The 16690-nt window shown below is 43.4% G+C and overlaps 1 protein-coding gene across 1 annotated transcript in view; it reads right to left on the reverse strand.

The window, feature by feature from the left end:
• Positions 1 to 16690, reverse strand: part of BMP1 (bone morphogenetic protein 1) — a 162307-nt gene that overhangs the window by 37704 nt on the left and 107913 nt on the right. Inside the window, exons 12-15 of the mRNA XM_089658704.1 lie at positions 15261 to 15456; positions 7278 to 7403; positions 6748 to 6908; positions 4942 to 5122 (exon numbers count right to left, since the gene is read on the reverse strand). Coding sequence (XP_089514830.1) covers positions 4942 to 5122; positions 6748 to 6908; positions 7278 to 7403; positions 15261 to 15456 — 664 coding nt within the window. The remainder of the gene's footprint in view (positions 1 to 4941; positions 5123 to 6747; positions 6909 to 7277; positions 7404 to 15260; positions 15457 to 16690) is intronic.

Raw genomic sequence — 16690 nt, forward strand, 5'->3', positions numbered from 1 at the left:
CCATGGATATGCCTCCCCAGACCATCACTGACACACCACCAAATCAGTCATGCTGAATGATGTTACAGGCAATGTTCTCCATGGCTTCTCCAGACCCTTTCATGTCTGTCACATGTGCTCAGGGTGAACCTGCTCTCATCTGTAAAAAGCACAGGGTGACAGTGGCGGACCTGTCAATTCTGGTGTTCAATGGCAAATGCCAATCGAGCTCTATGGTGACGGGCAGTGAGCACAGAGTCCACTACAGGACGACGGGCCCTCAGGCCACCCTCATGAAGTCTGTTTCTGATTATTTGGTCAGAGACATTCACACCAGTGGCCTACTGGAGGTCATTTTGTAGGGCTTTGGCAGTGCTCATCCTTTTCCTCCTTGCACAAAAGGAGCAGATACGGGTCCTGCTGATGGGTTAAAGAGCTTCTACGGCCGTGTCCAATTCTACTGTAACTGCCTGTCTTCTGGAATCTCCTCCATGCTCTTGAGACTGTGCTGGGAGACACAGCAAACCTTCTGCCAATGGCAAGTACTGATGTGCCATCCTGGAGGAGTTGGACTGCCTGTGCAACCTCTGTAGGGTCCGGGTATCGTCTCACGCTACCCGTAGTGACACTGACCCTGGCCAAATGCAAAACTAGTGACAAATAGTCAGAAAAGATGAGTGACGGAAAAAAATTTCAGTGGCCTTCACCTATAAAAACCATTCCTGTTTTGGAGGTCATCTCATTGTTGCCCATCTAGTGCGTCTGTTGTTAATTTCATTAACACCAAAGCAGCTGAAACTGATTAACAACCCCCTCTGCTACTTAATTGATCAGATCAATATCCCAGGAGTTTAGGTATACTCTAATTAATAAATGTTCCTTTAATTTTTTTGAGCAGTGTATTACGGTGCAACTGACCTGAAACAGTGAACTCCCAACCTGCAAGTTTGCTTCATGTCTGTGACTCACAAACTATTGCAGTAGCAATGAGGATCACAGCTCTGAAGCATGCACACAAAAAAAAAGTCATGGTGACATTCATTATCTCCCATGACAAGTCATGTTTAAAGTATAACTAAAAGCAAACTTTTTTGAAGATTTGGATAGAGTGGAGAGGGACTTGTTCTTATTCCTGTATGTGCCTGTTTTGTCCTGTTTACTATGATCACCAAGAGCAAAAGAAGATCCCAATGTTGGGAAGATCAACCATGTTGGGTTGTCACCATTGATAGAAGGGAAATCTTCTAATTAGTTCTAATGAGGCTTGGTTTACCTGGTGAAAAGCATTAATTCCCTTACTTTAGAGGAATTTCTTTCCGCTTTCTGTTTTGTCTAAGGGACAGGAAGCAAAGGGAAATCTCCCCAATGTTATACAGGTGATGTTAAAAAAACAAAAAACTGACATGGGTTATAACCCTTCCCTACTCTATCCAACATGAAAGCAAAGTTTTCCCTTTAGTTCTACTTTAAGGAAGATTATCTTTCTCCACAAAAAAGAAATAATCCTAACTCACCCATTTAGGAATTAAAAAAAAAAGAAAGAAAGAAAAAGAAAAAAAGAACATTGGGGAAAACACATTTTCTTTGGGTGAACAGGCAACAATATGGAGAAATCTCAGACCGAAGTCAAAGAGATACCTTTTAGTATCTGGCCCCTTGAAATATTTAAAAAATAATGCAAACTCCCCATATACTATAGGCATTAAGGATATGATACATCTGGTTAAAAAAACAATAAAAATAGATATTTATTTACTAAAATAATAAAAATGATCAAAATAACAGTTGTTTGCCAAGGCAATTCCCCCACCAATCCCAAATGTCAGAGCAGGGGGGTGTTTTCCCAGTTCTGCTGGGAAGAAATGCATTGTACGACATGGATGCTGGACGGATAAAAGAGGGGAGACAGATTGAGGGGTCGGACTGGGTTAAGAGGAAGGAGAATGAGTTATATGGAGTTGATGGGGGTTAAAGTTTAGGGGGGGGGGGCTTTCATTAAGGGGAGCGGGTCTTTTTTTTCGATGTCCTCGTTCTCATTCGGGGACGGTTCCGAGGTAAAGCCTTTTTCGGCTGTTGAGGCTGCTGGTTCATTTTTTGCAGCTGTAATAACTTCTGTTTGTTCTTCATCTCTGTAATGAGAGAAGGTGGAAGAGAGGGGAGAGTAGAGGGAAAGGAAGAAAGGCAGAACACAAAGGAAAGAGGGAGTAGAGAAATGAAGAGGAAAGTGAAGCGACGGAAATAAAATGGTTGCAAGAAGGAAGAGCAGAAATTGTGGAGTAGATCAGTAGTATAAGAGAAGACGATGAAGGATTGAGAAAAAAAAAATGAGGGAAGAAAAACAGAAGATACAGAGACAGAGAGGGATGGGGGGACAGACAAAGAAAGGAGTGAGCCGGGGACAGGGGAGGGGAGTGTAACAGTTTCCTCGTTCTGATCCATGATGCAGAGCTGGGAGCCAGAAGCTGAGGCATAATCGTGCAAGGAGAGGACATCATGCAGCGTAAATGCAAAGCACTGCATGCAACCATTCAAGGGATGGGACCGGGTTGAGCCACAAATTAAATTTACCAATATATCATTACCTTATTACTTTACTAGGAGAAGGTTAGGATGGCTGCAGTACCACACAGTCTAGGCTGTATTAAAACTGACCCGATCAAGTCCCTTGTGGTTCCTATATGACCATCACCTCAAAAGCTTCTGGTTAATTGAGGTTTCATTCATCTCATTAACATAGTATGATTCATATATTAAAATTATTTGAAAGAAGCGTTCTATTTGCCCTCTGCAACCAATCTGCCTACCAATGCCGTTTTCTAGACTTGGTGAAGATAATTATGGAAGAACATGACTGGTTGCAACGGACAAGAACAAGTTTCTTATAGGACACCAGCTATCAGTATCGGAGTATTGAAGGCACTACAAACAAGCAAACTGATGCACAGTCACAGTGACCTCTGGAATGTAACTATAAAATCTCAGATGACAGATAAAGTAAAGAGGTCGGAATGAATTTGCTTGTCTCTAGAGCAAGGTGCAGACACCGACATGTACACATATTATGTTTCCCTTATACCACCATGCTTGTATGAATACCTATGTCCTGTAGATCAGATTTCCTCAATACTAGTACTATTGGAGGTCATGCTGTCATGAAATCAGACAAATGAGCTAAACAGAAACCCTTCGAATTTTTCTTAATTTTCAGTTTCTAATCATACATAACCACCCACCACTAACAAACAAAATGACCCGAAGGGGAATTTTATTATAAACATTTGGATGCCTGTGTACATCTGTCAGCATTCAACTTCTATAAAGTCAAAGTTCCATCCAAGACTTATATGGAAGATTGTCCATATGTTTTAACCCTGTAAACTGCCACTATATTATAGGAGGCTAGTCTGGTCATTGTTAAATGGTCAATAAGGTGTTTATTTTCAAAGCTGGAGTGCGCAAAATCAGGCTTGTGTCTGCATAGAAACCAATCAGGTTCTAACCTCAGCTTGTTCAATTAAGCTTTGGCAATAAAATCTGGAAATCTGATTGGTTTCAATGCAGAAGTGAGCTTGAATTTGCACTCTCCAACTTAATTAAATAAACCCCTATATGTCATTGCCTTCTGCAGGAAATGGTTAGAAAACTCTGAGCAGTCTAAGAGGACTGCAGGCCATCAAACCTCAAGGGTGCTTTAAAAAACTGAAACCTCTAAGACACGGGTCTCCAAACTGCGGGCCCGCAGGCCAGATGTAGCCCTTTGCTTGCCTTTATCTGTCCCTTGGGCCACTATTCCTCTTACTGATACGAGGTACTATTCTCCCTACTGACACCAATAATGGGGCACTATTCCTGTCACTGACACCAATGATGGGGCACTATTCCTCTGACTGACACCAACGGTGGGGCACTATTCCTTCCATTGACACAAATGATGGGGCACTATTCCTTCCATTGACACCAACGATGGGGCACTATTCCTTCCATTGACACACACAATGGGCCACAATCCTTCTTGCTGTCACCAATGGTGTAGCACTATTGCTTCTATTCCTCCAACTGACAACAAAATGGCACTATTCTTCTTACGGACACCAACAATTTCTGCTTTACCCTAAATCATTAGCTAATAACGAAGGGAAGCTAATGCACCTCACATACATTAGATGACATTTGCCTGATCTGGCTGTTTTTAGGTGGCTCAGGTGTCAGTCATTTGTATGGTCAAAGACAGCTAGCCAATGGCTCCCTCACAGGTTTGAAAACTTGCTTTGGTTACTATTGCTCGTCTCTTTTGCTGACCTTGCAAGTTTATGATAGCACTTGGTGTTGCTCTGAGGCCAATTAGATCGGCTTCCATATTTAAAAATGTGTGGTAGGCCTATAGCAGTGGTTGCCATACACAAAAGATAACAAAAACAAAACTGTCAGATTTTGCTGTCAACCACTGAAGGTAAGGAGAGGCTGTCTGCAGCGTTGTCCTATGAGCAGACTGCAAAGGAAGTCTGGTGTTCACAGCAAAATATCACTCCCATTAGGTCGTTGTCCTAAATTCTGCCAGTTCTGTTAACGTTGTTAGCGCTTCATTTATGCCAGCATGTATTTTAGGGTCTTGGGTCCTCAATCTTGCCTGCCCATTGGCATTTATCCTAAAAAGAACTTCACCATGAAAACCCGCACTGTTATAAGCATGGCAGCATAGTTGGGAAATCTGATCTTGCGTTTCCCCCACTGAACAATATAAGACATAGGTGAAAATTTTACGGCTTGTCACCCTGATGCAGCAGCAAGGTCAGTAGACAGAGATAATGAAATCACAGTGCAATGCAGATTATGACCAGGATGGTGTGGTCATCATGCTAAAAGTTATTCAAGTTGTCCTTGGTGCACCCTCTAAACCCCCTCCCCCACCCACAATAATCAGGCACAGAAGACAGAAGATGAGCATGCAAGGAAGAGGCTCACCTGAGTAGTATGTGGCCCGGAATCCCTTCTTCGACACTGTGTTGTCAGATTTGAACTCTATACGCATGTTGTTGTACTGAGAAGTGATCACTGGGGGGAGCTCTGCTCCGCAAAATGTTCCAAGCAGTTTAGCGTCGGCTGTCAAGCCGCTGCGAACCTCCACGTAATCATATTTGCAAACCTGGGCAGTTGAGGGGGAGATAAGGCCAAATACAGAATATGAGGTATATGACAGTAATGGAAGAGAAGTTGAATAAAATAGATTAGCCCCATAAAGAGATTAACCCCTTACTCACCTCCCTAGTTTTATTTTGGGCAGTTGCACCTAACTGCTGAGTATTGGCAATGACTTGGCATCACCTCTGTGCCTCACTGTACATAGTGGAGATGCTAGGAACTATTGACTCAACAGCAGCCCAAAGATTTTAGACTAGTATCTAAATGTACATAAGCCATCTGATTGCCAAAGAATCATTATTTTCTAATTGCACAGACATGCATAGGAAAGCACCCATGTCTATAAATTAGGAAAACTGCTCCCAGCACCAGGCTTATAAAGGGGAAACTACCATTGTTGGCCAGGAAAATCCTTCACAGCTCATCATGCAATCCTTTCCCCACCAAAAAAAAACCAACCCCAAAACACTAAAAAAAAGTCTCCCATAAAGTTACTGAAATTATACATAAATATTGTGAGAAATACAGGGCTTCAGATAAGGGGTACAGGCAGTAATGTCTGTGGGCAGTCCCAGTGTAGTGTCATTTCAGTAGAGTTCAAGACAGAGGACTGACAACTCATGGGGCCCCCGGGCAACAGGGGATCATGGGGCCCCTGTGTCCTTGCCCACCCAAAAAAGCCTATAAAAAGTACCAAGGGCATTTCTTGGGGCCCCATACTGACCCCGGGCCCTTGGGCAGTGCCCGAGTGCTCGAATGGTCAGTCCGCCCCTGGTCCCCTGGTTCAAGGTAAAAGTGCAGCATCAGTCTTAAGCTGGCCATACACTAGTAGATTTTCGAACAAAAGTTCTCACACATTTGCATAAACATTCTCAGTACACTGGGTGAATTGACAAATGTTGTTCTAAAAGGGGCTCTGAGCATACATCTGCCTCCTCTCCTTCTATGATTGGTTGGCAGTGGAGGAGAGGGAGTTACGTGCTGTGCAACGTTCTGTTGGACACTGCCCTGCACAATTACTGGAATCTTATGGGGTGAAATTTTCCCAAAAACTGCAGAAGGCGCAAACTCTTCTGTATTCAAACGATGCTGGAGAAGCAAGTCCCTTTTTAATATCCCCTTTTCAATAGCGGGGGGGATTTGGGTGGGTCAATACCCCAGGCAATGACTGATGGACTGGGTGCACAGAGGTAGCTGGGGTAGGGGGGTAGTTCCCTGCTATTGTGCAGAGTAGCACTTAAAGTTTGTGGGGAGACACTGGAGGAAGGGGGTTAAAGTGTATTGTAAGACACTACAGGGATCCTATGATTTCCAATGGCAGCCCTGGTGAAATGTATGCCACCATAATAAGCAATGGCAACTTTTAAACACAGAAGATTTAATACCTGCTGCGCAAGTCATCTTGTGTAAAGCTGAACTCCTTTAATGTGAGACACTTTTATGTAATATATACTAAAGGTCTCAACAGATGGTATAACATATGCAAAAAATTATCATGTGTCTGGGTTTATTTTATTTCAGAGGCACTGTAGAAAGTGAATTCTAAAAAGGGACAAGGGAAGATGTGTACACATTAAAGAAATAATCAGCAGTATGGGGAAAACATGGGCAACATAGACTAGAACTCACATCATTGCCTTCAGTCTCAAACTTGTCAAACTTCAAAGAGATGCGGAACTGAGTAGGTGCCACCAGCTGCCAGACACAATTCTTATTGGGTGGGTACTCCTTCGGCCACCCCGGACTAGTAAGGGATCCATTCAGTTTGGTCAGGAAACCACCACAGGCAGCTGCAAAGGTATATAGTACTGAAAGGGGTACAGTGGCACTAGAAACATTTCACAATGATATAGATGATTAAGGACTCATGTAGATGGCAACAAAGCTTAGAAATGAAACAAGTACAGCATGCTTTCAGGTGATTCGGAGTTGCTGCATTTTGCTTTTAAGTTGCTCAAAGACATGAAGTGGCTGCACAAAATTAGCAGCACAAAGAATTAAAAAAAAAAAAAAAAAAAGAAAAAGACAAAAACAAGTATTTTATTAAAAAAAAAATGAAAAAAAAATTGGGAAACGTTTACACAGTGCTTTAGCAAACTGTCATTCAGAAATGGTTTACATCTACTTTAAGGAATATATACCTCACATATATAGCTCACCTTCACAAGACTTCTTGTCTGGTGCCAGCTCGTACCCTGGCTCACATGCACACTTGTAACTGCCCAGTGTGTTCACACATCGCTGCTCACAGCCACCTTTATGAGGACGGGAACACTCATCCACCTCTGCAGAAGAAATCAAAATTAGTTTTATGAGAAGGACAAGAGTGAGTTAATCCAAGATTTGGTCAGGTTTTAATTTGCTGGCTGTGTGACCAGTGAAAAGATTTGCTCTCACTCCCTGCCCCAGAGACATAACAAAAAGTGAGGAAACCCTCTGCAAAATAAGGCTAAATCTCACCTTCAACAACCACCACTGAAACAAGTACCTACAATGAGAAATTTTCCCTCACTTCATTTTTTGAGAGCACCTCTCCCAAACTGGCACACAAAGCCATGAAATCCCAACTAAGGTTCTAACCCTTCTTCAGTGGAGACTGAAAAAAATATGATCAACAGGAAATTATTTCATCCTGTTGGTAAAAATCTTGTGATCATTCTCTTGGGAAAGAACACATCTTTGCATTGTACACAAACCAAACAATTAGAATTGGACACAACTGTTGGGGCTGGTGTTAGTGAGGTAAAAAATAAATAAAAATAAAATAATAATAATAACTAGAAGAGCTACAATTTCTGGGGAAATTGTGTGAAGTGTTTTTGCCTCCACCAGTAGTCTACAACAGGAGTGGTCGGAGTAACTGGGTGGAGTGGCTTGAGTAACTGTTGTGTGGTTGGAGTGGCTGGAGTAACTGTGAAAAGGTTGTCAGCTCCCACTCAAGTTTTTAACATTCCGCCATTCATTCCTATGGGACCAATTTCACCACAAAAACACTGATATTTCGTGAACCATTCAGTGAAACGTTCCACAAAGTAATAGCACACCAATCAGGAACAATCCGCACGTTTCCGTATATTACTGTCTATGTTGTGTAAAACCTGTGGGAGGAGTTAGGGTGGTAAATTTGGCTATAATAATAAGAATATATATGTGAGATAACAGTAAGTGGTCTTGCCATGCAAGAACACTTAATAATAATAAATGCACGTTTTTGCAGGTAAAAAAATGTGCATTTATTATTTATTTTTACTATGAGCCTGGAAAGCATTGCACAAGTGATCAGTAGATCACTGGTGAAATGCTGGGCTCCTGCAGACTGTCTGTGTTAGCTGTCTGCCCATACCTCACAGGGGCAGGCAGTTACATAATGACAGGAAGCATCAATGAACTACCTAGAGCACTCAGCAGGGGCTTTGTCGTTCACTGAGAACTACAAGCCGACAGCCACAAAGGGTGTCAGCTTTTTATTTCTCACATTCACAGAACAGAGTGAATGACATGGCCAGGTGGGTGGAGCCCTACACATGCATCTTTTTTTTAAAAAACGTGACAGTGAGTTCTGTGAGAAGATCCCCCGCTTGCTGTCACAACATGGGATCGGGGGGTGCAGGGGCTGCTGCATCTTTAACAGGTTATACCCTGAATATGGGTGTAACATGTTACAAAAAGTGAACTTATGCTTTAGGCCTGGTACACACTAGGAGAAAATTGGATTAACAATTGTCCACGTTTCTGTGAAAGTATGTACCATTATGAAACCGAGATTTATATGAACGTCTCTGAAAATTCTCCTAAAACACAGAGGCCAGCTGCATAGCAGGATATTCAAGAAACACCATATATACAATGTATAATGTCATTATAATAATAAACAATTTCATGAAACATGCTTACTATAAATCAGAGGTATTTTTGCACTTCATAATCTATAAATATCCTTTATTTTTTTTTAAATTACGTGTGCACCTGTTCACTCACAGAAATGTTTGTACACCTATTCCCTCACAGAAATGTTTGTACACCTATTCCCTCACAGAAATGTTTGTACACCTATTCACTCACAGAAATGTTTGTACACCTATTCCCTCACAGAAATTTTTGTACACCTATTCACTCACAGAAATGTTTTTTGGTTAGCTTTTTCATTAGGCATAATACTTTTGTGCTTACGAAAATAATTTTCTCTGTATCTTCTTCCAGGTCCTATTTTGTTTCCAATGATGCACAGCCTCTCTGATTTTTACAGCACGAATACTGTACACATTGTACAAAAATCATTACTTCTGTTGTGAAAAATGTTCATGCTTATAGAAATTTTCACCTTTCAAAAGTTCTGTACACAATATAAAGAAAATTGAACGATTGTTTCCAATACAGATATTTCCATCCATTTTTCTCACACTGTGTATCAAGCTTCAAGGATGGACAGAAATCCTAATCAGAATAAGGCTTTTAGGCCTAGTCCCAGAGAAGGCTTTTTCTTCAAAATGATAAGCCAAGTGATTATTTGGCATTTGTCAAATTCGCAAATGCTGTGAATGGAGAAACTAGCTTTTCACCATGCAAGTCCTGCTAACAGCATGAGAGGAGCATGGCTGTTTCTATGACAGACTTTCAAAATTGTTTACAAGGAGTATGGACTTAAGAAAAACAAACAAAAAAAAAAAAGTATACTTATCTAGGTAGATGCAGCATCAATCCGATGCGGCATCTTTCCCCTGCCAGTTCTGCAATGAGAACTAAGCGATCTGAGCAGAGAGCTGTGACTGTCAGTCTCCAGCTCTCTGCTCTGCCCCTCCAGTGCTCATTGAAGCACTGGACTGTAGTGGAAGCAGGGGGCAGATGGCTTAGAGGCTGAGCCTGGCTGACAGCAGGTAGTCTGAAAACGGGTCACAGCAGTGCAGAACTAACTGTACTCCTGTGATCCACAGGATAAGTACAGATAAAAATAGCTCTGGCTATACTTCTCGTTTAAGAGTTTTTAAACTGTTTTAAATCTGTTATAAGTGTACAGCTTTTGCTTTGCAAATAACTGTTTACTGCATGACGAAGGGTTTTTAAAGAACTATGGATTAGATCAGCGGTTCTCAACCTGGGGGTCGCGACCCCTTTGGGGGTCGAACGACCATTTCCCAGGGGTCGCCTAAGACCATCGGAAAACACATATTTCCGATGGTCTTAGGAACCGAGACACCGCTGCTCTGTCTCGCGATCTGTGGGCGGGATGATATGCTGCCCCTGTAACCTGGCCACACCTCCGGGATCACTCAACAGCTCCGCCTCCTCGCCGCTGATTGGCCACCGGAACTGTAGCTCAGGAGAGGCACACAGGCGGCCAATCACCGGCGAGGAGGTGGAGCTTGGAGAGGAGGAGCCGAGCGGCAGAGCGCGCAGATCGAAGAAGATCGAGGGAGCTGCAGGACCGAGTGAAGAGGAGAGAGGCCAGAGAAGGAAGACAGCTGACAGGTAAGTGCAAATTTTGCTTCTGCAGGCTGTAGATGGGAGAGGGAGAGAGCGAGCCCAGGCTGGAGCAGGGGTCAGCAAGGTAAGTATCATTGGTGTCAGTGGGAGGGATAGTGTCCCATCATTTGTGTCACTAATACCAACGATGGGGCACTATTCCTCCCCCCACTGACACCAACGATGGGGCACTATTCCTCCCCCCACTGACACCAACGATGGGGCACTATTCCTCCCCCCACTGACACCAACGATGGGGCACTATTCCTCCCCCCACTGACACCAACGATGGGGCACTATTCCTCCCCCCACTGACACCAATGATAGGCACTATTCCTCCCCCCACTGACACCAACGATGGGGCACTATTCCTCCCACTGACACCAACGATGGGGCACTATTCCTCCCACTGACACCAACGATGGAGCACTATTCCTCCCCCCACTGACACCAACGATGGGGCACTATTCCTCCCACTGACACCAATGATGGGGCACTATTCCTCCCACTGACACCAATGATGGGGCACTATTCCTCCCACTGACACCAACGATGGGGCACTATTCCTCCCCCCACTGACACCAACGATGCGGCACTATTCCTCCCACTGACACCAACGATGGGGCACTATTCCTCCCCCCACTGACACCAACGATGGGGCACTATTCCTCCCACTGGCACCAATGATAGGCACTATTCCTCCCCCCACTGACACCAATGATAGGCACTATTCCTCCCCCCACTGACACCAACGATAGGCACTATTCCTCCCCCCACTGACACCAACGATGGGGCACTATTCCTCCCCCCACTGACACCAACGATGGGGCACTATTCCTCCCCCCACTGACACCAACGATGGGGCACTATTCCTCCCCCCACTGACACCAACGATGGGGCACTATTCCTCCCCCCACTGACACCAACGATGGGGCACTATTCCTCCCCCCACTGACACCAACGATGGGGCACTATTCCTCCCCCCACTGACACCAACGATGGGGCACTATTCCTCCCCCCACTGACACCAACGATGGGGCACTATTCCTCCCCCCACTGACACCAACAATGGGGCACTATTCCTCCCCCCACTGACACCAATGATAGGCACTATTCCTCCCCCCCACTGACACCAACGATGGGGCACTATTCCTCCCCCCACTGACACCAATGATAGGCACTATTCCTCCCACTGACACCAGTGATGGGGCACTATTCCTCCCACTGATACCAATGATGGGGCACTATTCCTCCCACTGATACCAATGATGGGGCACTATTCCTCCCACTGACACCAATGATGGGGCACTATTCCTCCCACTGATACCAATGATAGGGCACTATTCCTCCCACTGACACCAATGATGGGACACTATTCCTCCCACTGATACCAATGATGGGGCACTATTCCTCCCACTGACACCAATGATGGGACACTATTCCTCCCACTGACACCAATGATGGAGCACTATTCCCCCCACTGACACCAATGATGGGGCACTATTCCTCCCACTGACACCAATGATGGGGCACTATTCCTCCCACTGATACCAATGATGGGGCACTATTCCTCCCACTGACACCAACGATGGGGCACTATTCCTCCCACTGATACCAACGATGGGACACTATTCCTCCCACTGACATCAGTGATGGGGCGCTAGTCCTCCCACTGATACCAATGATGGGGCACTATTCCTCCCACTGATACCAATGATGGGGCACTATTCCTCCCACTGATACCAATGATGGGGCACTATTCCTCCCACTGACACCAATGATGGGACACTATTCCTCCCACTGACACCAACGATGGGACACTATTCCTCCCACTGACACCAATGATGGGGCACTATTCCTCCCACTGCAAAATTACAGTTCTGAAGTAGCAACGAAAATAATTTTATGGTTGGGGGTCACCACAACATGAGGAACTGTATTAAGGGGTCGCGGTGTTAGAAAGGTTGAGAACCACTGGATTAGATGAATAGTTCAAAGAAGTAACAGCCTGCCTGGTTTGTGTAATTGGAACTTCATACTGAGTTTTCTGATAAGGGATGAGTCAGACTGTATACAACAGATTTCTACAGTCTCTGGAAGACGTGTGAAAAGTATACTGCTAGCTTAGGAAAAAAAAAAAAAAAAAAATTATAAACGCAATGTTTCATACTTGCCAAAAAACAGTATCTTTGTACTTACTGTAAAATCTATTTCTTGGAGATCACTAAGGTACCCCATGTAAATGGGCCTCAATGTGTCTACATTGCACACATCAGTCTGATTCTGTCATTAAAAAATGACCGATGGAACCTGGCCGCATTGTACAAGATGCTTTAGCATCCTCCTCTTCGAAGTACAAGCTATACTGATAACACAAGACCTTGTCTATGTACTTCTCCTCTCAGGGAACTCTTGCCAGGACATAATACCACAGCCTATCTTGTAATTTTTACAAGCAAGCATTTACTGGGCAGTGGACTATGGAAAAATCTATCATTCCAACAGCTGCCACAGGAATACATCATGTTAATGTTGAAAGCAGACAGTACATCGGGGCATTTAGTCACTCATGCTGCCTTCAATATTAAAAGAACTCTAAGGCATCATGAGTGAGTTTCCGCCCTGTGATGAGAACTTCTCCTGGTTCGCCATGATGACATCACCCTAGACCCTGCCGCTGGTTTACATCATGGGGCTGAGCCACAATGGTGGCCAGAGTTTCTGGGAAAATACCACAAAGAATTTTGAAGTCACTGGGGTCTTATAACTATTCAAGCAGAATTCCAGGCATATAGACACATCTTTAGCATCTGTAATGTAACCATAAATCGCTACAAATAGTTCTGCTGCTTGCGTGAGAGCTAAACTACAGTGTACTACTACTTCTTGTACTGTACAAGTAGCTGCCACATGTACCTTTCATAAAGAATGCCAGCTAAACACTTAGAGCTTATTCACACCATGTGTTACTGCAATATAGATTGCAATGCAAAGTTAAGTTCCCCCAATGCACACCTACAGTGCAGTGAAACACACAGATACCCATGTTGAGTTTCTGGACTGCATTTGTTACCAGCCTTCTGTTCCCCCTAGAGAGCACACCCTGTGCACAGCAGTATGGCTGCTAGTGCTGTACCCCACCAACACAAGCACAGTAGGGGATACTGTCTTTCTGAGGTCTTGCATAAAGCCTAGCCAGAATATGTGCCTACTGTGCATGCATCGGCTGGGCACATTTCTAGATCTCAAAACGACATGAGACAGATAGAGCTAGTGGCCCCTACCACAAATGTGGGAGGCGGGCAGAGTGCCAGAGCACTGAAAGGCAGCAGCCACTATTGTACATGCACCAGCGACCCCTACTGCGCATGTGTTCTACAAGCAAGGCACCAGGTGGCAAAAGCGCACACATCTGGGTGTCAAGAGAAATACATTTGACACAAGGGAGGCACCCTTTAGGAGGCAACTTAACAGAGGAAATAGTAATAATGCTGTAAAGAATGCACATAATTGGGAACAGGAGGCAATAGCGACATAAGGTATGCAGCTATATTTATTCATCTATTTTTTTTTCTAAAGGTTAAATATCACTGTAAGTGCACTGTGTTCTGCTATGAATTAGCCCTCATTTTTCCTATGTAATAATGTGCAAGACACACATAATCCCTTCCAATAGGAGTTTGAGCATGGACTGTGTATAACTGTTCTTTTATAGGGACCATTCTGTAATTTAGCTACAAAATTTTGGAAAAAGCAAACTGTGCAAGTTCCTTGAAACTATGAATATTCTTGACTCCGCAAGCTGGCGTTTATTATCAGTAATAAAATGCACATCACCAGTGTTTCTTAACCGGTCTATGACAGCAGAAGAGATGTATCTCTTGCTGCCTGCATATCTACCATCGCTTCCTCTACCAGTTCTGATTTAAATGGTCTTAGGCCAGCTTAGTTATCAGACAGCGTGAATAGCAGCTTTATACAGGCGATCGTCACACTTAAAATCAGTGCACAGCCCACAGTTTGCATCCTATGAGTACCTCATTGGTCTAGCATTTAACCCTTGTGGAGGGGGAATTTGCACTCTATCCAGGCCATGTGTCTTCCTGGACTCCCTTCTGGGTTAAACATTTAGCACAATGATATGAATATAAATTTAAAATTTTGAATTAATGTGTTTGACTTTCCTAAGCTAACAGTTTAATAATCATTACCAGGTTACTGGCTTATGTGCTAATACAGAGACCCAACACAAGGTTTCCTCCAGTCACTTAAATTAGTCTGCATTTCCTGGGGGAAGTTCCCAACTGGTTAAATGTGTCCATCAATCACATAAGCTTGAAAGGTGATAGGGGTATGGCCAAAATAAACATTTACAGAAAAGGTTGAAATTTTCATATAAATTCAGCCTAAATCTCTGGATCTACTGAATGTTTAGATATGAAAGTTTTCATGAAGGTATTTCTCATCATATGTCCAGTTTACATTGGCCAGGTTTCTGACAGGTTTATTTTAAGACAGATCTTAACAGATGATGCAGCTTATTATTCACAGATGTGGTAATTTGGGACGTCACTGAAATGCTCAGACAGTAATTTTTCCAAATATAATCTGACCTCACACGATGACTGTATGTGTTCTGTGGTGACACTTTACACTTGGTCTGATGACTTGGTTTTGCTGACCTTTGAAGAAATGGATGGAGAAGCCTGCCTTGTTGATGGATCCATCAGACACAAACTTAACCCAAAGCTGATTGCTGGAGCTCTTCAGGTCATCTGGCTTGTCATAGCCACAGAAACGGCCAATTAGAGGGCTGAATTCAGTATTACCATCCCGGATCTCTAGATAATCATAAGCACAGCTGTCGTGACGCTCGATCTGTAGAATAAAAGAGTTTTTAGTACTACTGTTCACTGTGATGCAATCAATTAGTTTTTATTTCCTACAAATTTGGGTGAAAATCAGAAGATTTCCACAAATGTTTGCTATTTTTGTAAAATGCAGTGAAGTCAATGGGGAAGGTGAAATTAAGGTGGCTTTTGGAGCTTGACAATCCACTTCTGTGAAATGTCATCAGTGGAAAAACAATTTAGTGGAAACCATCTGTTCGACCCTATTTAAGAATACCAAAAGACTTTGAGAAAACGTGTACTGGTTAAAGGCCAAGGTCACCTTTAGTAACATGTTGCACCCATATTCAGGGTGCAACATGTAACCTGTTACTAATGCAGCAGACCCGCAAGTCCCCCCCCTCCTTTCCCACACACAGCTGCGTTAAGTTAGCTTGTACTTTTCAATGTACTGTGGGGGGGGAAGAAGAGTGCCCTCGCAGTTCATTGATTCTTCCTGCTCTTCAGTAACTGACTGCCTGTCCGAGAGGTAAAGGCAGACAGCTGTTTTAAGAACCAGCAGGAACCTGACATTGCACCTGCGATCTGCTGATCGCGGATGCAATGCTCTGCAGGCTCCTAAGTAAAACAAATAATAAATGTACATTTTTTTTACCTGCAAAAAATGTGTATTTAATATTTTTTCAAAATGAACTTATCTTATCTTTTATCCTTTAGAAGCCACAAGCTGTTAATTTTATTAGGTATATTTAAATGTTGAGATAATCTGAAAGACTTGTAACTAAGGCCCCATTCACACCTGAGCGGTTTTCTGTTTAAAGCTTGTAGCTCTGAAAATGCTCAACAAGCCAATTCCCATACATTTCTATGGCCCCTGTTCACATATGAGCGTACTGTAGCCTGACCCAAAACACCTGTTGCTCAAAAAAGTACATGAGCTTCTTTTTGGCAGATTACAAGCGTTGTTGGTCCCATAGACTTCAATAGAAAAGCCTGAAAATGTGTGACTTGAGCATTTTGTCGTGTGTTTTTTGCTCAAACAGCAGTTCACCCCTAATTTCCCCCCCCCCCCCCCTCCTCAAGTGCTTTCTACTGGCTAAGCAGTAATATCTGAAGTTGTAAAATGCTTGTAATACGCTTCTAAAAACGCTCAAAAACTCTCAAATAAAAACTGCAGCCAAAGAGTTAGAGTGTGAATGCAGCCAAATAGTTAGGAAGAGAAACAGAGAAAAAGCAAAAATGAAAGAGCACGAGAGAGGGCA

Source organism: Staurois parvus, unplaced genomic scaffold, assembly GCF_062004578.1.
Source record: "Staurois parvus isolate SC_StPar_1 unplaced genomic scaffold, SC_StPar_1.0 ptg001090l, whole genome shotgun sequence".
Classification (NCBI taxonomy): Eukaryota; Metazoa; Chordata; class Amphibia; order Anura; family Ranidae; genus Staurois; species Staurois parvus.